Genomic DNA, 24,049 nt, shown 5'->3' with positions numbered 1-24,049 from the left:
CCCATCGCAGGGATTCGAAGCACCAACCTTCTGATCAGCAAGCCCAAGGCTCAGTGGTTTACACCACAGCGGCACCCACGTCCCTAATAACTGGCTAGGTAAAGGTAAAGGTACCCCTGCCCGTACGGGCCAGTCGTGTCCGACTCTAGGGTTGTGCGCCCATCTCACTTAAGAGGCCGGGGGCCAGCGCTGTCCGGAGACACTTCCGGGTCACGTGGCTAGCGTGACGAAGCTGCTCTGGCGAGCCAGCACCAGCGCAGCACACGGAAGTGCCGTTTACCTTCCCGCTAGAAAGTGGTACCTATTTATCTACTTGCACTTAGGGATGCTTTCGAACTGCTAGGTGGGCAGGAGCTGGGACCGAAAGACGGGAGCTCACCCCGCCGCGGGGATTCGAACCGCCGACCATACAATCGGCAAGTCCTAGGCGCTGAGGTTTTACCCACAGCGCCACCCGCGTCCCAGCTCCCAATTGCCTTATAAATTAGTTGCCACACGTCTGTGGTAGGTGAAGGTTTGTGCATGTTTGGTAAGTAGTTACATATAAATGTTTTATGCATAAAAATCTTTTTCAGGCTATACCTAGTATCACCGGATCAAATTCATCTATTTTGAATTAACTAAATAAAATGCTTGAATTGGATTTTGAATAAATCTGCTGTTTTGAATTTTATTGTGTCATCTTCCTTAGCGGGTCATGCAAACTGCTATTCTGAATAATGCTTTTTGCAGGGTAGGATCACTGGGGGTGAGTTTATGGAATGAAGAGCCCCCCAAAAGTTTGGGAACCACTGCCTTATACTAAGTCAGAGCACGGGTTCACCTAGCTCAGCGGTTCTCCAGGATTCTTTCCCCAACCCTATCTGGTGGTGCCAGGATTGAACCTAGGGCTTTTTTTGCATACACAGGAAATGCTCTATTGCTGAGCTACGGTCCTCCCTCTAAGCTCAGAGGGAGTGTGAATGCTCCCATCTTTGCAAATGAATACAGCTGCTTCTAAGAAACTTGGTGCCTCAAGAGATTTCAGCCACATGCCCCAAAAGCTTTGCCCTAGAATCCCAGCACCCTATGCAGAATTATGCCTGCAGTCGTGACTTTCCTCCTACGTAACATAATAGGGCAACACAGCTCTGACACATTGCATAGGGAAGGGCTAAAAATTGTTCTCCAAATCCCTGTTTCAATCTGAGATGGAAAATAATCCAATGACTTTACAGAGCTTGCTTGTTCCTTTGAGGTGAGTTGTGATGAGCCTTCAAGGTTCTCTTCAAAGCATGGCTTGGTAATGACTGCTTGCCTAGTTGCCAGAGGTGGGGTAAATCTTGTGGGCTAGTATTGTTTGTGAACTTATTTTTAAGGCAAGAATCTTTTTCCATTGCACCTTCTTGCATTTGAACAGCACTCCGATCTAGACAAACCTTTGAATATCTGGACATCGTGCAGGCCTTCTGAGAACAGGAGTCATACCATACAGGTTTGTAAACATGGCTCCATTGAACTAGTACACACCTCGGCAAAAATCCATGAGGATCAAGACTTCCCAGACATCCCCGCTGCTCACAGAGTTTATACTGGAGTCAATATATCCAACAATGTTCTTGTGTCCCACAAGGTCCCTCTGGAAAAAGTAAGAGAAGAGGTACTGTTCACTGCAAGTCACAACCAGAAAAATCTACATCTAAGTAAACAACTTCGAAACAGAATTAAGCTACCTGCACATATTATGCCAGTGACACTTATCACTCTCTTCCTTTTACTTTGCTTCTCCTCATTCTCTGGGTATCCAGTAACTTTTCAAATTCAAATTCACTTCTGCTACATGACTTTTGGTTGTTCTGTATTTCTAGAATATCTGGCCAAGCTCTGACACCTGAACTTCCCACCCTCACTCACGTTACTCAGTTTAAAGAAGCAGTTGCATTTTTAAAACAACAGCTGGCTTTGTAGCAGTGCTAACAGGAGTGGTTTTCTTTCCCTCCTAGATCTGTCAAACAGGAAGGCCCAACTTTCCAATCCATGCAATAGTATCTATCCAAAACATTCTGAAAGAACTCCCAGAGTTTTGAGTCCTGCACTGGCTTACCATGATCTGAATTTCCCGTTTGCAGACTTGTAGGTCGTGTTCATTGTTGACATACATTCGTTTGAGGGCACATTTCATTCCATTGCTGGTTCTCACCAGAAAAACAATAGCAAACCCACCTGCGGACACAAGATGTGCGAAAGTTCAGCTAGCAATTTTAGAGGATTGTCTGAAATCTGAGGGCAAGCAATTTTGCTGCTGAAACTAAGCAGGCCTGACCTTGGAGAGCCATGCAGAAAATCAATCCAAGCTCTCTGGAAGGAGATATGGCTATCTAGGCAACCAAGATAACTTTCATCCTTGAATTAAAACTGAAGGAACTCTCATACTGGAGAGGAATTGTTTTTAGAGCATGTGAGTGCAAGAATCCACCTCTGCTCAGTGTAGTTTGCCCCATATTATTTCTGCATGAGTCACTGTTCTGGGTGGTGCCTCCTGGAAGTCCTGGCTATCTAAAACAATGACTCATGCAGCGATGCAATGGGTAGCATCCTCTTGAAGGTGGGCAATTCTGCACAGTCCCTGCAATTGAATCACAAAACCATGCCAGGAGAGAGAGGGGGGGGGAGAAGGAGAGGGAGAGAGAGAAAGTCTGAAGGGCAAAATTTTTAATCAAAACATCTGGAGGGCATCAGGTTAGGGGAGGCTGGTGGACAGGACCTCAGGCATCATGGACTTGGAACGTTCTGCCAGGGACTCACTGGGTGGTCTTGAACAAGCATTCCTCCTTTCTCAGCTTCACTGCTGATCTATGAAAGGAGCAGACAGCAACTGATTTCTACACATAGAGGAAAAGCTTGGTCTTCCACAGCAGAATAACCCCTAGCACCTCTCTGGTTGATATTACCTCAGAACAAAACTCATACAACACAGTGAAAGGATGCTGATTAATTTCACCCCACAAGCCACAACTTTTACAGCCAAACCACAATCAATCAACATTCCTACAGTGCACCATGTTTATAACAATCTGCTGCACAAAAGGTGATGGAAGCATCATCTCTCAGCAAGAACTAGGAACCCAGTACAGTAGTCTTGTTTATACGAGCCTTCCCCAACCTGATGCCCTCCAAATGTTTGAACTGCACCTCCTATCAGCCCCAGGAAAGGGGAGATCAATGGTGAGAGGTTGTGGGACATAGTCTAACTACATCTGAAGGGCACTAAACGAGGTCCATATGCCATTAAGTTGGTAACTCACAATCTCTGCCAGAGTTTTCTTTCCCCCTGATGAGCCGCCCAGGAGATTTTATTGAGCATCTTCCCATTGCTTTTTCCATTGCTTTGAGCAGCAATAAAGAAAACCAAAACCGGACATCCTCAAATCTGCCAATACCAGCCTTTTATCCAGGTTAGCAGATAGCTTAATCCATGGTGCTCCAGATTATAGGCCCTGAACCAATGGATTCAAATTACAGGGAGATTCCGACAAAACATTAGGAAGAACTTTCTGGTGTTAAGAGCTGTTTGACAGTGAAATTGGCTCCCTTGGAAGGTGGTGAACTCTCCTTCCTTGGAGATTTACAGTATAAACACTGGTTGGGTGCTCATCTGTTACGGATTCTTTAACTGTAATTCCTGCATTGCAGGCAGTTGGGCTAGATGATACTTGAGGCCCCTTCCAACTCTACAGTTCTCCAATTCTATGGAGGATTTCCATGCATATCAACCTCCCCAGGGCAACACAATGGTACCACTTCCACTTTCATCTATAGCTCACAACATGGAGGTTCTACAGCTAAGGGAAGGACCATAGTTGAATGGCAGAGCATCTGCCTTGCATACATAAAATCCCAGGTTCAATTCCTGATATCTCCAGGTAGCACTAAAACCTGGGGGAGGCACTGCTAGATGTTATTGAGCTAGACAGACAAATGGTTTGGCTCTGTAACGAGGTTGCTTCCTATGTACTCTTAAGGGACCTACAGCCTATCCTGGATGGAAGCTACCTTCTCAAAGTGCCAACAGGCAGGAACGCCCACACTTGCCTTACAGCACCCGCTACACATCTCCTCCAACTGAAATAAGAACTACTTACTGAAGAGCTGTTGTCATGTGCAGACTAATAGAAACCACCAGTTCAAATCACCACAGCCAGCCAGAGACTCACCACAAGAGATGCACCACTGCACCACAGCTGTTTCAGATGTGGCTGTACCAGAGGTGAACACAACACTTCAGAAGAGGCCCCCGCAGCCTACATACTCTCACTGTTCATAATCCTTGTCTACTCTCAATCCTGCCAAGTATGTAGCAGGGCTTACTACACTCAACTACAAAGAAAAACACCCAGATGCTAATGTCATCTACATTCAGTGTCAAGGCCACCTCGGAGCGTTAGTTAGACATTATTCAGATCAAACGCAGAAACTGAGTGGTCAAGACATACAGATTTTGAGGGGAAAGAGGCACGATACGCTAACGAAATCTAGCTCACGGCATAACCCCAGCCTACATTTCAATGAAGATTTTTGCATCAAGCCCAACCTCCCAGGAACCATTGGAAAGCTGAAAGGAAGAAGGGGACAGGCATTTGAGAAACCTGCAACCATTCATGAGAGAGGAGGACCCCCAAACTCTGCTTCCCGCTAGGAAATGCAACGCCCCTCTGACATCAGCCACCATTACCCTGTTGGGATGTGTCTGGGGAGCTGGGGGCATTTGGCAGGCCCCCAGCTGGCCCCAGCCACTGGCAGGCAGCCGGGCGAACTCCGGTTCTCGGAACAGCATCTATCAGTGACTTGAGCCTCAAAAGCCTTCAGAGACTGAGCACGCTCTAATCAACAGAGTGAATAACTTTTCACAACAGAAGTGGCGGACAGAAGCATATGTAAGCGTATTTACAGGCGTTTATTCAGCATCACTTGGGAGAAAGGCAATGACAAACCTAGACAGCATCTTAAAAAGCAGAGACATCAACTTGCTAACAAAGGTCTATATAGTTAAAGCTATGGTTTTCCCAGTAGTGATGTATGGAAGTGAGAGCTGGACCATAAAGAAGGCTGATCGCCAAAGAATTGATGCTTTTGAATTCTGGTGCTGGAGGAGACTCTTGAGAGTCCCATGGACTGCAAAAAGATCAAACCTATCCATTCTGAAGGAAATCAGCCCTGAGTGCTCACTGGAAGGACAGATCCTGAAGCTGAGGCTCCAATATTTTGGCCACCTCATGAGAAGAAAAGACTCCCTGATGTTGGGAAAGATTGGGCACAAGAAGGGGACAAGAGAAGACGAGCTGGTTGGACAGTGTTCTCAAAGCTACCAGCATGAGTTTGACCAAACTGTGGGAGGCAGTGGAAGACAGGAGTGCCTGGCGTGCTCTGGTCCAGGGGGTCACAAAGAGTCGGACACGACTAAACGACAACAACAATTCAGCATCAGGAACAAAGGAAAAACATGTCTGCTTCCCTTTGTGTCCAAGCAAACAGCAGCATAGCAAAAGCAATATACAACGGAAGCTCCCAGCAGACTGTGCTGGAAGTAAACAGACATATGACATACAACAATCCACACATCTGTTCTAAAGGTGGAATGGAACTATAGCCTAACACAGTGTTTCCCAACCTTGGGCCTCCAGCTGTTTTCGGACTACAATTCCCATCATCCCTGACCACTGGTCTTGCTAGCTAAGGTTGATTGGAGTTGTAGTCCAAAAACAGCTGGAAGCCCAAGGTTGGGAAACACTGGCCTAACATACCCCAATCCCCAACTTCAGGTCAGGCCTATCTACAGGCTCAACAATATACACAGTTCAGGGAAGGGAAGAAGGGAGCAAGTGCCATGGCATGGAGGAAAGGAAGGCAGATTTGGCAAAAGTTGCCAGGAAGGGATGTGGCAACCTGTAAAAATACAATGAGTCAAAGCCTTAAGAAACAACAACAAGGTTTATTACAATCAAGTGGTAAACAAATTAAAACAAGAAATAATCTATCTTCCCCCCAACCCCTGTCTTAGGCAGCTCCTGCCACAGTGGCACAAAGCAGGAAGCTGCATTCCATATGATGTGTTGCTGCCTTTGTCATCATTACTCATCACTTTATTTTTGCATGTTGCCTTTCCACACACAGAAAAGCACCCGCGCTGTCTAAGCTGCTTACAGCAAAGAAAATAGCACTGCATCACAAAATCAGCAGCTGCAGTGGCGGGGGAAGGGTTGTTTGTTACTATGTTGTGCATTTTTGTGTTTTTATATTGTAAACTGCCCTGTGATCCTCAGAGGAAGGGCGGTATAGAAATTAAATAAATAAAAGTAATGGCAACAACAAAACAGCAACTTAATAGCAAAGGTAACTGCACACAAAAGAACAGCATTTGAGTACAATCAGCATAGCAACATTTCACCTCCTGGCAGTAGCAAAAAAGAACAAGGAGGTTTGAAGAGTTGCTGGTCATGGGACCGAGACGGCTCTGGTCGCCCTAACAGATGATCTCCGTAGGCAGCTGGATCGAGGCGGGTCGGGGCTGCTGATTCTTCTAGATCTGTCAGCAGCCTTTGACATGGTCGATCACGAACTCCTGGACCACCGCCTTGCCGACGTGGGAATCCAGGGCACAGTCCTTCAATGGCTGCGCTCGTTTCTCTCTGGTCGGGGACAGAGGGTGGCGCTCGGGGGGGAATTGTCATCGCGCCACTCCTTGGTGTGTGGAGTGCCTCAGGGTGCGATTCTCTCCCCGATGCTTTTTAACATCTTTATGCGCCCCCTCGCCCAGCTTGTCCGGAGTTTTGGGCTGGGTTGCCATCAGTATGCCGATGACACCCAACTCTATCTGTTGATGGATGGCCATCCTGACTCGGCCCCCGATACACTGGCGAGATGCCTGGAAGCTGTGGCTGGATGGTTACGTGGGAGCCGGTTGAAGTTAAATCCTTCGAAGACAGAGGTCCTCTGGCTGGGGCGGGATGATATGGGATTGAGGGGGCAACTCCCATCTCTTGCGGGGGTGCAATTAGTGCCAGCACCGTCCGTTAAGAGTTTGGGTGTAATCTTCGATACCTCCCTCTCTATGGAGGCGCAGATTACAGCTATAACAAAGGCGGCATTTTTTCATCTCCGCCAAGCTAAGCAGTTGGCCCCTTATCTCTCTCGCCCTGACCTAGCCACTGTGATCCATGCGACGGTCACCTCCAGACTGGATTATTGTAACTCGCTCTACGTGGGGCTGCCCTTAAGACTGACCCAGAAACTCCAGCGGGTGCAGAATGCCGCGGCGAGACTCCTTATGGGGTCTTCGCTGCGAGATCACATTCAACCGGTACTATACCAGCTGCACTGGCTCCCGGTGGAGTACAGGATCAGGTTTAAGGTGCTGGTTTTAACCTTTAAAGCCCTATACGGCCTAGGACCCTCGTACCTACGGGACCGCCTCTCCTGGTATGCCCCACAGAGAAACCTACGGTCTGCAAATAATAACATCCTCAAGGTCCCAGGCCTCAGAGAGGTTAGGCTGGCCTCAACTAGAGCCAGGGCCTTCTCGGCTGCGGCTCCAATCTGGTGGAACGCTCTGTCACAAGAGACTAGGGCCCTGCGGGACCTGACATCCTTCCGCAGGGCCTGCAAGACAGAGTTGTTCCACCAGGCCTTTGGTCAGGGCGCAGCCTGACTCCCTCCTCTGGCAACCTGCTTAGAATCTTGCTTAATTAGTTGCCATTAATTTGATTTTAATTGATTTTTATAATGTAATATTTTTAGAATGTGTGAATATCTGATGGTTTGATTGTTGATTGTTGTTAGCCGCCCTGAGCCCGGCTTCGGCTGGGGAGGGCGGGATATAAATAAAAATTTATTATTATTATTATTATTATTTCATCCCAGATGCTCCAGCTACTGATATCAAATCCATGACAAATTAGCCAAGAATCAAGTTAGTCTGATTAAATTTATAGTGTTCAGCATCCCCAAAGATCAGTGCCCCCTTTGACATCACCAGGAAGGCTTCCAGAGGTAGTAGGTGGGGTAACCCCACCCCCCAATGATGCTAAAGGGCTTAGATAGAGCCAGGATACATACCGGCCCACCATCTCCTCCTTGAGCCCGCTCGTCCTTCGAGATCAGCCAGGGAGGCTCTACTGCATGTTTCAACAGTGCCAGAGACACCTTTGGTGAGAACGCAGAAGAGCACCTTCACTGTGGCCATGCCTCAAGCTGCGTGATCAATTTGGTGCTCTCTTAGTGGCAGTGAAGATTTTTGAGGGTTGCCGCCATTTAAGAATGCATCTATTTTTGGGAGGTGTATTTGGATCTTTATGCCCGAAGGTTGGTTGGACAGGGGGATCTGCCCCTCTGTCTGCTGCCAGATCTTGCAATGTGATTGGTTTAAATGTACTTTTATTGGCTCATATGCTTAAGAATTTGTTATCATTCATACTGTCACCTTCTTTGGGGCCACCTTCAGAATACATCAGTTTAAATCAGGGCACGGGGAAACTTTTTGAGGCAGAGGGCCACATTTCCTGATGGGCAACATTCTGGGAGCCCCATGTAAGAGGCAAGTAGGTTCCCCAGCCCTGTCAGCCTGGCTCCAGGGACAATGCATTCACCCATTTTCATGGGGCTGCAGATAAACACTGTGTGGGAAGCCAATTAAACTTTCTTCCATTCCAAGTCTATCTTTATGTCTCTCCCTAATATTTCCACCAAGACACTGGTGTTTCTGTAGCTGGAAAATGACTCCACAGATCTATTGTCAACATGCTCATTTTATTTTATTAATACTTCATTTTATTAATACATTTTCCAGAAGCAGAAAAAGCCCATACAAAACATTGCTTTCTAAAATATACACCAGTTGTCAGCACTTCAAAACATGATACCCAGCTTCCATTTTCCTCTGGGTCGATTTTAAAGACACCCACACAATAACAGTCCTACCTTGGCTGGATGTATGCTGAACAAACAGCTTTTTCCACATGAAAATAACAGCTTTCAAGCATAAACTGTTCAGAAGCATCCAGGCAGCCAAACAAGTCAACTGAAAGGAGGAAATAAATAGCACCTCCAAATTAATCTTCCTTAGCAGATGAAACTACGACCACTTCTTCGGTACCAAGGCAAGAGACTTAAACTAGATCAGTCTTCCCCTGGAAATTTTGAACTACTCTCTCATACAGACATATTGTCAGGGTCTAATGGGAGTTGTAGCCCAAAACATTGGCAGAGGAAGAACTCTAAGGAGGCCCAGCCGTTGTCATGGGAGAGAAAAGCTCCTCCCCTTTATTGTTTCTCTTTGCATTGCCCCTGCCTCATCAATACTTCACAGCCAACACAATGTGGCACTTGTGCCCTCCTCATGAGGGTCAACTGATCTGGCATGGAAAATTCTATTGCACCATCCCAGCATACGTTTCTAAGCCATAAAGATTCACACAAGTCTCCCTGTATATCATCTGGAAATGGAACTAGACAATCAAGGTAGAGTGAGAAGCAGGTACTGGGCATTGCACACTCCAAGTGGTATTTACCCCAAGCCACTTGCCATTTGTCCGTCTGTGCCCAGCCTTTAACCAAACCCGGACAACAACCATCAGTTGTGAGTCGAGGAACCGCCACCCACATAGGAGTATAAGACGACACAAAGACACATTATTTTAGGTTAATGGGCAAAATTAGGCCACAACTTTTATTGGTTACAGCATGTGACCAATATTGGCATTGGATGAAACGGCAATACAAGACTCCACGGGAGTCATATCAGGGTTAACAACCAATGGGAGGAGCTTGTTGATGCAAATACAACTGGAAGTTCCCCCATGACATCACTGGGGGTCGTGCCATGGCTCTAGCCATCAGCAGGGCATCGGACAGGATCCACGGCCGCCGGATTCCTTCAACGGAATACCCAAAAGAGGAGGGGTTTGGCCCATACTCAATCCAACACAGCACACATATTCCAATGCCTAACTGTCTACACCAGAAAGTTGTGACGAATTGCTACGAGGTAGGCGAAAAAACCAAGAGGCTGGTGCCAATTTGCCAAATGGATAAAAAAGTCCTACCAGGCCCCTTGGGCAACCAAGGCAACGAACCGAAGTCCATAGCAAGGTCAATACGCAAAGGAAACTGACCTAAGAGGGAGGGCGGGAGATCCGAAGAAAGCAGGAACAGACTGGGAGCTGAGCGCTGCCGCGGCTGTTTAAATGCGGCTAGCCCCGCCCACCAGCCGGCCCTATTGGTTGGCTGGGAGGCTTGGCCGCAGCAGCAGAAGCAATCAGGAGCACGGAACTGAGCACGCCTCCCTGCCCCTGCGGGAAGCTGCTCCCGCTCACAACCCCTCCCCTCTGGGAGGAGGAGAGGCCTTCTTGTTGACACATCTGACCACAATAATAGAATCATATACAGTGGTGCCCCGCAAGATGAACGCCTCGCAAGACGGAAAACCCGCTAGACGAAAGGGTTTTCCGTTTTGGAGGCGCTTCGCAAAACGAATTTCCCTATGGGCTTGCTTCACAAGACAAAAATGTCTTGCGAGTTCCTGCGGGTTTTTTTTCCTTTTTTTCCCCTTTTCCTAAGCCCTAAGCCGCTTATCAGCTGATCCGCTAAAAGCTGCTAAACCGCTAATAGCGCTAATCCGCTAAGCTGTCAATGGGCTTGCTTCGCAAGACGAAAAAACCGCTATACGAAGAGCCTCACGGAACGGATTAATTTCGTCTTGCGAGGCACCACTGTAACTGTAACGTTGGGACCCGAAGGGGTATCTAGCTCAACCTTCCCACAATGCAGAAATCTCAACTAGATCATACATAACAGATGACCATCCAACCTCTGCCTTAAAAACTCCAAAGAAGGAGAGCTCACCGCCTCTTGTGGGAATCTTTTCCACTGTTGAACAGCTCTTACTTTCAGAAAGTTCTTCCTGATGTTTAGTCAGAATCTCCTTTCCTGTAACTTGAAGCCATGGGTTCAAGTCCTAGCCTCTGGAGCAGGAGAGAAAAGAAGTCTGTTCCATCTTCCATGTGACAGTCCTTTATGAAGGCTAAACAAACCCAGTTCCCTCAACTGTAGCTCATGAGGCTTAGTTTCCAGACCCTTGATCACCTTGGTTGCCTTCCTCTGCACACATTGCAGCTTGTCAATATCCTTCTTAAATTATAGCGCCCAGAACTGGACACAGTACAGTGGTACCTCGGGTTACAGACGCTTCAGGTTACAGACTCCGCTAACCCAGGAAATAGTACCTTGTGTTAAGAACTTTGCTTCAGGATAAGAACAGAAATCGCGTGGCGGCGGTGTGACAGCAGCAGGAGGCCCCATTAGCTAAAGTGGTGCTTCAGGTTAAGAACAGTTTCAGTTTAAGAACGGACCTCCAGAACAAATTAAGTTCTTAACTCCAGGTACCACTGTACTGCAAGTGTTCTCTGACCAAGGCAGAATACAACATCCCCTCAATTCCTTTGTCCAAGTAGTCTATAAAGATGTTGAACAACAGGCCCTGTGGCACCCACTTGCACTTTTTTCCAGGATAACAAGGAACTGTTAGTGAGCACTCTTTGGGTTCTGTCAGTCAACCACCTACAAATTCACCTAACAGATACCTCATCAGTCCACATCTTACCAGCTTCTCCACAAGAATACCATGGGGGACTTTGTTGAAGGTGACCGAGGGGGAAGTGTCCCCAACCACCTTCCCAGATCCAGATCCAACCTGGAGCAGATGTTTTCTCCCCTTCATGCTCAACTTCACACTCACCAGGAGTAGAGAAGGGTCATCACGATGACTGTGGTAAGCAGCTCGGGGGGGGGGGGGGCGGACGGACAGGCAAACCACTTCAAAGCCAATTACAGAGAATCCATCCTTGTGTTAGAGAGACGCAATATCCCTTCAGGTACAAAGAGTACAGCATGACATCCCGTCTTCATGAACAAGCTTCTCACTCCAGTATCGAGATCACAACATCACATACCAGAGACTCCCCCCCCCCCCCAGTGCTTTAACACATCCTTACTGTTTCAAGAGACAGCAGCTGCTAAAAACTCACTTTGGTTTTATTATCAGGAGGTAAAATAGCTTGTGGTATTGTGAAGAGCACTGGTTTTGGAGACTTGGAGGTGTTTGGGGTTTTTTAAAAAGTACGTAGTCATACAGACCTATAACCTGTATTTGATTCACCAATACATTTGTGGGATAAAGCTTTAAGAGCAACTAAATCTCTGGGTGACAACAGAAGACAAAATAATTTAGAAGAGTCAAAATGGTGCAGTTCTTAGTACTGGGGCTGGGAGATCAGGGTTCAAATCCCCACTTATCGACATGAAGCTCACTGGGTGACCTTGAGCCTGTCACGTACTCTCAACCCAACCTACATCATAGGATTGTTGTGGGATAAAATGGGGAGGAAGAGAACTATGTATGCCACCTTGAGCTCCTTAAAGTAGGATAATTAACACCACCACTAGAAACAACATGTATAAAGTTAACACATTTCTGGAGAATTAGAAGTCAGGGCCAAACTACAGTGATGTTTAATGCAACTTCATGTTAGGTGCAAAGTTCTATTTAACTCACTCTCTCTCTCTCTCTCTCTCTCTCTCTGTGTGTGTGTGTTTACTATTGTGTAATATTAATAAAAACCAGAGGGAATATGTGGAGAAGGAATTTAAATATTTCTACCACTGATGCTGTCCAGCGAAAAATCTGCCTGAAGCTGGCAGTCGTTTTGGGGAGAAATCCAAGCAGTATAAGGGGAGGGCCCCACCATGGTTTATACCAGAGGGGAGGGTGTATTTAAATGCATATAGGTCAGCAAGCAGACTCAGTGGTACTGATCATTCAGTCCTTGTTGAAAACATGACCCCTGTTAAAATCTAATTGCTAACTGAGGTCTCTGAAAAGCAGTAATTCTTCAGAACCCCCCTGTATTGCTGCATAGCAAGATCACAGCAGAAATCAGACACAGCAAACATGTGCTTGCGGCCCTTATCTTACAGTTTTGAGCAAGAGGCATCTGAACCGCCCCTTGTTTCAGAAGGTTACACAACTAGAGAATGTCACAGAACCATTTTACCGCTCTCTGTGCTGCCTCCTCAATTATTTCACCGTGAAAAAGGCAATTGCAAGCGTTGTCCACCCTGTGACAACTTCAGCTCTTTAAGTCTCAGTGTGAGAAGAAGAAAATTCTAATGCGTAGTAAATAAAACTCTCTACAACCCAAACACACGGCCAGCTTGTTAGAAGCCCTTTTCAGCTGCTGCCGTTCTAAATGGCAGCTTAACAGCATCAGAAGCCCATAGGAGGAGAAGCGAGGCAATTGCATAAGCAGCAGAGAGCACAGGGCTGCAGAGTGGTCCTGAGCACGAATGCCAAGCCAGCAAGAAACTGCAGAAGCCAATGTAGGGCAGGCAACCTTTGCTACAAGGCAAAGCAGAGAAGATGGAAATCTCAGAAAGGAATTGCATCATCAGAATGAGAAACTGCATTCCACATGCTCACTGTTGTCAGGGAGGCGGTAACTAAACAGTAGTAATTTGGTCTTGTTCACACATCACAGTAAGCCGTGGTCTGAAATAAACTATGGCTTACAGGGAACAGGCAGCATGAAGTCACACCCTCTTTGCTTCTCCCAAGTCCCAAGCTCAGAAATAAACCCCAGAGCAGCTGGCTTTCCATTATGTGCAATCCTCCCAAACGAACCATAAGCAAAGAACAAACCTTGGTATCCACAAGTACTGATTTACATGCAACTCTAAACCACTCAGGCTGGAAAAGGGAGGACCAAAGCGGGCATAGTTGAGCAGCATGCACGATCATGCTGTTCCTTCACAGTAAACTGTAGCTTACCAAAGACCATGGTTTACTGTGATGTGTGAACTTCTCTTTTTTTAGTGTTTCAGTGATCTTTACTATCAGCTCATCTACACACCACCAGAGAGGTAAACCAATCTAGTAAGAGCAAGCAAAGAGGTATATCTTCATCCACCTGGCAAATTCTTATCAGAGGAGATATTTGAACTACTCAGTTCCCTTTGATTGGGGTGAGTGGCAGGTAAACAAGCACTACAACAATGCCTGCATCTGCCATGGCCACGATGAAAAGGCAAAACTGAATGAAGGCACAAAACTCCAAGGCCTGTATTAAAATGCTAACGTAGTTCTATGTAAATACCCCCTTAAGCCAGCAATAACCTTTTCAGCTTTCAAAATCCAGTGCCACACAGAGAGAGGCCTCTGCTGTCACAATAGTTTGGAAGCAGCAAATATAAAGCCCATGAATAAGCCCCAATCCGTTCAGACTGCTACTCAAGCAGAATGCAGAGGGCTTGTTTACGTGCTCAGCAACGGCGAGATGACAATCCCTTCAAGCTCATTCGTTTCAAGAAAGAGTCAAAGATAAAAAACAAACGCTGGCACAACATAAGAATCAAGGAAATATGGGCCTTGACCCACATTGCCACTTCTTTTGGAGAAAAGAAGTCATCTCACCCAGGGACTGCTGAAAGCAGTTTGCCATTCTCACCAAACACATGATGCCCCAGACTCTTTCTCTCATATCCAGCAAAGTACCTGAGGAAGAATTCACAGGTGATCCTGGAATTACCTGCACCAACAACAAATTGAACTGAATAAGCCACAGCTGACCGCCCTGATTTCCAGTGCAGCTGGAAGCCACTCATTTCTGTTGGCTGTCCAAAGAGGCCAAGTTAGTGCCAGAGGCAAAGAAGGCCTAAAGAATGGGAAAGAGTCCTAGTTGGGTCCCCTGCATGCACACACACCTGACATGCAGGGGACACAAGAGTAACCAGTAGTGCCATCAGTTAAAACAGTCTCCAGTAGCAAAACTTGGAAGCACCCCTGAGAACCAGATTCTACCCTCGAGGTCTGAGTTAGGGAAGCTTTTTCAAACTAAGAGCTGCATAAGGAACAGAATGCGGCAGCTAGACTGGTGACTGGGAGCGGCTGCCGAGACCACATAACACCAGTCTTGAAAGACCTACACTGGTTCCCAGTACGTTTCTGAGCACAATTTAAGGTGTTGGTGCTGACCTTTAAAGCCCTAAACGGCCTCGGCCCAGTATACCTGAAGGAGCGTCTCCACCCCCATTGTTCTATTGTTCTGCCCGGACACTGAGGTCCAGCGCCGAGGGCCTTCTGGTGGTTCCCTCCCTGCGAGAAGCCAAGTTACAGGGAACCAGGTAGAGGGCCTTCTCGGTAGTGGCACCCGCCCTGTGGAACGCCCTCCCACCAGATGTCAAAGAGAAAAACTACCAGACTTTTAGAAGACATCTGAAGGCAGCCCTGTTTAGGGAAGCTTTTAATGTTTGATGGACTACTGTATTTCAATACAGTGGTACCTCGGGTTAAGTACTTAATTCGTTCTGGAGTTCCTTTCTTAACCTGAAACTGTTCTTAACCTGAAGCACCACTTTAGCTAATGGGGCCTCCCGCTGCCGCCATGCCGCCGGAGCACAATTTCTGTTCTCATCCTGAAGCAAAGTTCTTAACCCGAGGTACTATTTCTGGGTTAGCAGAGTCTGTAACGTGAAGCGTATGTAACCTGAAGCGTATGTCACCCGAGGTACCACTGTATTTTGCTGGAAGTTGCCCAGAGTGGGCAGGGTATAAATAATATATTATTATTATTATTATTATTATTATTATTATTATTATTATTATTAGGGCAGAGGAAAAGTGAGTAATGCAATGGATTATGTGGCTATAGGTTATTCCAGCCATGCAAGAGTCATATGCATGTGTGTTTACATAAACACACCAAGACAAGCAAGAAGCTTTTTATCACAGTTCAAAGGCATTCCAAGCACAGCAAAGGATGCAGTCCTGGGTCAGTGAGGGGTGTGGCTTGAGAAGAGCCCCCCCCCCCGAGGGCCAGTTGGAAGAGCCTGGAGGGCCATCATCAGCCCCCAAGCCAGAGGTGCCTTATGCAATCAAAGGACACCTCTCAGCAGTCTGCAACAGTGAATTAATAGGGCCACTCATCACTGGGATTGTTGACTACTGCATAGCAAGTCACTAAAATTCAGCCCCAACTAGTCTTCGGAACGGAGAGGCCTTTCCCAGCTTCCTGAGAGGTCTGAAGTAGAGTCTTGAATCATCAATAGATTTTTTTTCCTCTGCACACTCAAAGAGCAGCTCTCAAAGCTGGCCTGTTCTGCTCAAGCGAAAACTAAGTGCTAGATCAGAGCCTGGCAAAGGGGAGGCCGTCGCCTTCTGTCTACCACCACTTTTGCACCACACCTGAAAACCTGCTGGGTGCAGCATTAGACCATTGCGCAACCAGCTTCATTTAGAAGTGTAGTTTTGATTATCTTCATAATATCAATTAGTGCAGCACACTCTTTGCTTTCGTAAATGTTTTTCCACCAATATCTTTCCTTAAGCGTACATCTCAAGTTCTGTAAATTGTGAACCTAGCAAGGACATGAATTTATAATAATATTCTACTTATTTTCATATTATTTATTATAGTTTATCCTACCTTTCCAAAGATACAGGTTCTCCTCTTTTAATGTCCACAAGTCACAAGCCTACAGAGGCAGGCTGGGCTGAGTGACTGGCATCCTCAGGGCTGAGAAGGGATTTGAACCCACATCTCCCTGGTTCTAGAGACTAGCCCAATACTCTAACCCAGGCTTTGTTAATCTGCTGTCCTCCAGAATGTCATGCTGGCTAGGGCAGATGGGAGATGTAACCCTAAAGATTTGGAGGGCACCCATTTGGGGAAGGCTGCTGGAACTACTTCACTGCCTCTTTAAGAACATCTGCTGGGGGCTTCCTGTTGAGGGAGTACTTGGCCATGAGCACTGTCATTTAAGGATTTGTTCTCAATTTGTTAATCACCTTCTACACAAGCATCCCAAGGCTACCGTGTTATGCATTTTTCATGTGAACACTTGATCTATTGGAAAGATGGTCGACGCATGTTTTAGACAAGAATATATATATAATTGTTCATTATCTTGAGTAACACTGGATATTAAGTTTCAGAAAGAAAACAAGCCATCGCACTACAGGTGATATTGGGACTATGCAGAAAAGTTGCAAATCCCATTCAAACACGTAACAGCAACCAGAGAGCAATCAAGACCAACATCCTTTTTTGTTAAGTTGTGGGTGAACATATCAGACGACACAGCGATTCTTCAAACAGCTCTTGTTTATTCACAGGCCAGAACAGAACTGAAGCGTTCAGCCAGCCTGCTTATATAGAGCTCCACTAGAACGCAACAGTAACCATTTTTTGTAACTATCCAATCACTGAACGTCACTTTCGATCCCTTATTTGCATATGTGGACCTGAGTGAAAACTATCTACAGTATCCTCCTGCTGGCCCAGGGTGAGAACTTCAGTACATAACACTTTTCTACACAGCGAACCACCAAGATCCCTTTAGAAACCCCACAACCAAAGAATGAGAGCAACAGCCTCCAAAAACTGGCACTCAAGAGGCAAGCTGCCCATGACCTTGAGGATACACAGAGCCTATCACAGCTAGGAGCCTTTTCTCTGTCCTGAATCTCCTGCCATTCAGCTCCACTGGATAGCCCCACTGGGTGCTAGTAAAATAAGGGCTTTCTCCTCACTATCCATAATTTTGTACCATCTCTATCATGACGTTCCCACTTAGTAGCATTTTTCTCAGCTGTTATAGCCCCTTTCTTGCCGGAAAGGCTCTCCACCTCCTCAAGAATTTTAGCTGCCGAGACTTAAGAGCCTCCGACACAAGACTACCAGGTTGATGGACTAGAAGAAAAGGACAATAAGGACTGAGATAACCCGAGACCAGGAAAAAGAGACGCTGGATGAAGATTGGAAGAAAATTTCTAAAGTTTCATTTTGGAAATTAGTGTAAAATTAATGAATATTAGGAAAAACGTTGGAAGGAAACTATTTGGCTTTAGTAGAAATAATATAAGGAGTTATGTATAAATAAATATTAAGTCTTAAGCTTTAAGGTACTTTTTGGTAAGATAAGGCTAAAATAAATTAAGGTAAATTGAATGACAAAATATAGTAGAGAAAGATGGAAGGATTTGTTGAGTTAACTAACAAGATTTTTAAGATAAATTATTTAATTAAAAAATTGAGTGTTATTAGGTGAAAATGCAATATTAAGATGAATTATCAAGATAAAAGCAAAAATGGAAAGGATTTGCTGAAATTATTAATTGGACTAGAATACAAAAAAGGGAGGTGTGAGGAGGTCAGGGAAGCAAGTGAATGAAAGCTATGATATGGAAAGGATGATGTGTGTGTTTTGTGTGTGTGTGTGTGTATTTTGTATTTTTTGTTTATTTTGTATTTTTTGTTTATTTTCTCTTTTACATTTTTGTAACCTTTTTGAAACTTCAATAAAGATAAATTAAAAAAAAAAAAAGAATTTTAGCTGCCCTCTTCTGCACAGTTTCCGGCTCTACAATATTACCGGTATTTTTGAAGCACAGGAACCAGAAGTGCATACAGTATCATGCAATACATGCATATTTTATTTGTATGCTGCCTTTCCATAGTTAAAATCATGCTCAATGTAGTTTACAACATGAAAAAAATAATTACAAACATAAGAGTGGTTATAAACAATAAATAAAACATCAAAATGTACACAACTAAATTGAAATAATTTCCACATAAATAACATCTAAAATAAAACAAATTCCTTCCAGTAGCACCTTAAAGACCAACTAAGTCAGTTCTTGGTATGAGCTTTCGTGTGCATGCACACTTCTTCAGATACCTGAAAGCTCATGCACACGAAAGCTCATACCAAGAACTGACTTAGTTGGTCTTTAAGGTGCTACTGGAAGGAATTTGTTTTGTTTTGACTATGGCAGACCAACACGGCTACCTATCTGTAACTGGATCTAAAATAAAGATACCTAATAGAGATTTAAATAACAGCAACAACCCCGCCCCCAACAACCCCCGCTAAACTATACCCAAAGAGTCTGTTCAGCAGCCTTAGCTTTTGCAGCTGGAGTCAGCCCTCCTAGACCAGGTCAGAAAAGGCCTACAAGGCAAGGAGCAGGTCTTCCAGGACTCACAGCCAAAATGGCTGTACCGTAGTTTTATATAATTGCATTATGGTACTGGCAATTTTCCTAATGATCCATACAATGGGATTCTTTTGAGCTATTCCAAACTGTCTGACATTTCATTGACATACCCAGAATTATCTTATGATAAACTGCTAGCACACTTGCAAAACTAAACAGGGTTAAGTGTGGTTTCAAACTGGGGGGGGGGGGGGACGACCACATGTTGAGATTCCTGCATTGCAGGGGTAGGACTAGATGACCCCTGGGGTCCCTTCCAACTCTACAATTCTAGGATTCTATGTCTTTACTGTTTAGGCACTGGGAGTTCTGACCTATCCTTGTATATGAGGAGTTAAGATCCTTTGCTCCAAATTGCATCACTTTCCGCTCACACACACTGAACTGCCATTGTGCAACCAACCCTGGTGCCCTAGCAGAAGCCAGCACAAGAACTCCTGCAGCTGCAATGGGGCTTCCTGCCCTTGCCAGCACCCCAATCCACTCTGGATTGTTACAAGAGCTCCCAGAACAGGAGGAGAGATTGTTTTCTCTAACAAGCAAGAAATGTTCGTGCTGACAAAACAATCTCCTCTGTGCTGCATTGAATCCCACCTTTTGCTGTCCGTTCGCCTCCTACCTTGGAAAAGTCCTTTTGGAGCTCTCCACAAATACAGTGGTGCCTCGCAAGACGAAAAGAATCCGTTCCGCAAGTCTCTTCGTCTAGCGGTTTTTTCGTCTTGCGAAGCAAGCCCATTGACAGCTTAGCGGATTAGCGCTATTAGCGGCTTTTAGCGGCTTATCGGCTTATCGGATAAGCAGCTTAGAAAAAGGGGGGGAGGGGAAAAAACCCGCAGGAACTCGCAAGACATTTTCGTCTTGCGAAGCAAGCCCATAGGAAATTCGTTTTGCGAAGCGCCTCCAAAACTGAAAACTCTTTCGTCTAGCGAGTTTTCTGTCTTGCAAGGCATTCATCTTGCGGGGCACCACTGTACGGGTTTTCACGATTCTGGAGAATTTAATTTGGCATCATCAGCAAGTTTGGCCATGTCGCTGCTCACCCATAACTCTGGACCACTTATGAATAAGTTAAAACACACACAGACACACCAGTCCCAATACATATCCCTGAGAGAACCCCACTCCACCTTCTCTCCATTGTGAGAACTGTTTGCTTATTCTAACTATCTGCTTTCAGTTTTTGGCCAATTACCTTCACCTCTCTTTAGCCCAGACCTTTTCTTCTCTCCCCAGTAGCTATGTTTGCTCAGTTGTCTTGGTAAGGAGTACCTTACCAAAAGCTTTTGAACATCCAAGTCACATCTCTCCACCTGCTTGCTAAAATAACTCGAAAATGCTAGTGAGAGAGGACTTACCTTTGCAGAAGTCTATTGGCTCTTCAGCAAAACATTGTTTTTCTACATGCTTGGTAATTCTACCTTGAAGAATGCTTTCCACCAGTTTTCCAAGAACAGATGTTAGGCCAGGCATAGACAAACTCGGCCCTCCAGCTGTTTTGGGATGACAACTCCCATCATCCCTAGCTAAGAGGACCTGTGGTCAGGGATGATGGGAATTGCAGTTCCAAAACATCTGGAGGGCCAAGTTTGCCTATGCCTGTGTTAGGCTAACCTACCTGTAACTTCCCAGATCCCACCTGGATCACTTTTAAAAACTGGCACTGAGTTGGCTACCTTCAGTCCTCAGATCACCAGTGTAGGCAGATGAAATTGCCAACACAATTTGGAGCTTCCAGGGGAATGATGTGTTAAAACATATCATTTTTATCCCAATATTCATCTATACTGATTTGAAACTGTTTTGTTTACTTAATAATATTTAATAGGGTGATTCATAAATGGAATGATAATACCTTCCTAAGTACCTTGAACTGTAGAACCCTAATCTACTGAGGCTGTACTTCACCAATGGCATGCCAGAACAAATAAAGGAAAAGGTAAAGGTAAAGGGACCCCTGACCATTAGGTCCAGTCGTGACTGACTCTGGGGTTGCGACACTCATCTCGCTTTATTGGCCGAGGGAGCCGGCGTACAGCTTCCGGGTCATGGGGCCAGCATGACTAAGCCACTTCTGGCGAACCAGAGCAGCGCATGGAAACGCCGTTTACCTTCCCGCTGGAGTGGTACTATTAATCTACTTGCACTTTGACGTGCTTTCGAACTGCTAGGTTGGCAGGAGCAGCGACTGAGCTCACCCCGTCGCGGGGATTCGAACCGCCAACCTTCTGATCAGCAAGTCCTAGGCTCTGTGGTTTACCCCACAGCGCCACCCGCGTACCAATCCACACAAAGGCTGTCCCATGTCCCTCAGAATGATTTGCTGTGTTGGCCTTGCCTGGCCCTGACAAGTGACTAATTCTGCCAGGAATCAGTCTTGGGTGTCATTGTATTTGGATGCAGACTCAGCAGAATCACCTGTCTCCAGAGGAAGCCGACTAATACACGAGTCAACTCTCTGGGCTTAGCTTTTCCCATTGGGAGGCACACGCAAGACAATGAATCATAACACAAAACACTCACTCACAAATAAATAAAAGCAGTTCCCTGGAGGGCCGGACCTTAGCTTTCACACTTCAAAACATGGACACTTGGGAGGTGCAAGAGCAAAGCATGCTTCAACTTTTTCAATTCAAGAGAAACTGCACTGCTCACTTACACCACAAAGAACTCAGAACCCACCTACTTTCAGCAGCCAGAAGCATCATAGCCAAACACTGGAGAGACCTGTCAGGAGTAAGCATGGACCAATGGTACCAAATAATATGGGAAACAGCCTTACTAGAAAAATTAACCAATAAACTAAAACTGAAACGGGGACTAATAGAAGAACACACCTTATGGCTCCCCTTTATCACATACACGGCCCAACAAGACAACGACAAAAATCCACCAACAGCATACAAATCAATAATGCTAACCTGATCCAAAACACCCACCCACCCCACTCACACATGAAAACAAAGACCACCACAGCCAACCACAAATGAACAACCACACCCTACGCCAACCCTAACCTCTCTCACCACCAAAGGAACACAAGTGAACAGCTAAGAATGTGCACAAGCAACACTGACACCAAACCCCACATATAGTAAGTAAAATAGAAACATCGCCACCCGACCCCACCCATCTCCCCCCTTCCACCTCTTTCCCCCTTTTCTTCCTAATGTCTCAACAAATGAAACTGATTTGTAAAAATGTTACATTGGGGGGGGGGGGGAAATACGAGAGAGAGACATTGCAAACACTTTTGTAAATCAAGAAAATATTTAATAAAAAAAGGAGAGAAACTGCACTGTGGAATACAATAACAACAATAACAATAACAATAAAACAGGTAACTTCACTGTGCATACAGTATAATAAAGTTTCTCCATTATAGCAATGATAAATAGCATTTAAATTACAAGGAGAAACACATGGAATGTGTCAGAGTGCGCAAAAGCATGACTCAGCCTAGAGAATCAGTCAAGAGAAAGCCTAGATTTACAGATGTGCCTGAAAAACTTTGCTGCTCCTCATTATCTGAACCATTTCCTTTCTAGACACCCCTAAACCTCCTTGATAAGCAAACATGAGAAGACCATGAGATCACATGCTCCCCTCTTCCTGGTGGGTGGGCTACTTTATCCTCTGTGGTTAAGACTAATAAGGATTTATCCATTTTTCAGTTTAGGGTCCTCTCTGGGAAATGGCATTTTCAAAGAGGAATATAAAGAGAGAAAACTCTGCAGTTCTACATAGATGTTGAAAATTCTACATATAGCCCAGGTGCAAAAGTATGCTGTATATCTATGTTAATTTGGGGGGCGGGGTGGGAACAGAGAGAGGCACTATTCTAGAACAGGCAGCCAGGGGAAACCTGAGACTATGACCAGTAATGGGGGTGGGTGGGTTCTGGAATATTTTGATTTAAGCATTTTCCACTGCAGGAAATCAATAGAGATATTATTTTCGCATGTGCCATTTCTATTTAGAAAGCAAAACTAGTAATCAAAACTTTTGAATGAGTCAGTCATGTTCATTTTCTACACTTTAAAATATGGTAAGTTTTTTCCTATATCTGGAAATAGTTGAGCTGAAGCATGTTTTAAGAATAAGGGGGGGGGGGGAATCAGTAGAATGCACTTAAGTGTACTTTAAATGTTATATTCAATATCAAAGGTTACTTTAAAATTATTTTTACTGGAATACTCAATAGTACATACTTCCCCTACGTTAGACATTAAGAAATGGGAACACTGAAAGCTGTTAACCTACAAATTTTAGAGAAATCTGGGTACATACGTTATGTGCTTCCTAGGGAAAGTCACCCTGGGGGGGAAAAACATTACAAAATTAGATCGGGTTGGTATTGTGGCTGCTCCAGTTGCCTAATTTCACTTGCAATTGATTCAGTCATTATGTAATTAATTTTATTAAAGGGTGTATTTCTAAAACTGGAAAGATCTCCATGGAAAAAATATAGTAACAGTAAAAAAAATGGGGAGGGGATCATAACCATCACTACCTATGAAACCCAGAGTTTTTGTTTTTAAGGGCATTAAGAGCAATTGAGAAAGGCCTTACCGCTCCTAACTCAGTACAGCGGTACCTCGGTTTATGCACTTAATCCGTTCCAGTACAGTGGTACCTCTGGTTGCGAACGGGATCTGTTCCGGAGGCCCGTTCGCAGCATGAAAGGAACGCAACCCGCAGCAGCGCGTCTGCGCACGCAAGGGTTGCGATTCGCCGCTTCTGTGCATGTGCGTGACATCATTTTGCGCGTCTGCGCATGCAACGAAACCAAGAAGTAACCCTTTCCGGTACTTCCGGGTCGCTGCAGGACATAACCTGAAAGAACATAACAAGAAACAGACGTAACATGAGGTATGACTGTAGTCCGTTCTTAAACCGAAACCGTTCTTAAACCGAGGCGTGCTTTCCCTAATGAGGCCTCCCACCGCCGGTGCCCTTCCACCGTTC

At 45.3% G+C, this 24,049-nt stretch overlaps 1 protein-coding gene across 9 annotated transcripts in view; it reads right to left on the bottom strand.

Annotated features, from left to right (window-relative positions):
• The window catches only part of AAK1 (AP2 associated kinase 1), a 116,024-nt gene that overhangs the window by 71,793 nt on the left and 20,182 nt on the right, over positions 1-24,049 (bottom strand). For all 9 annotated transcript variants that reach the window (XM_081868404.1, XM_081868403.1, XM_081868406.1 and 6 more), the window contains exons 3-4: positions 2,084-2,202; positions 1,510-1,618 (exon numbers count right to left, since the gene is read on the bottom strand). In XM_081868404.1, coding sequence (XP_081724530.1) covers positions 1,510-1,618; positions 2,084-2,202 — 228 coding nt within the window. The remainder of the gene's footprint in view (positions 1-1,509; positions 1,619-2,083; positions 2,203-24,049) is intronic.

The sequence above is a fragment of the Podarcis erhardii genome, assembly GCF_964252035.2.
Source record: "Podarcis erhardii genome assembly, chromosome: 7".
NCBI lineage: Eukaryota > Metazoa > Chordata > Lepidosauria > Squamata > Lacertidae > Podarcis > Podarcis erhardii.
The sequence above is the reverse complement of the archived record's forward strand: the minus strand, read 5'-3'. Positions and strand labels throughout refer to the sequence as shown.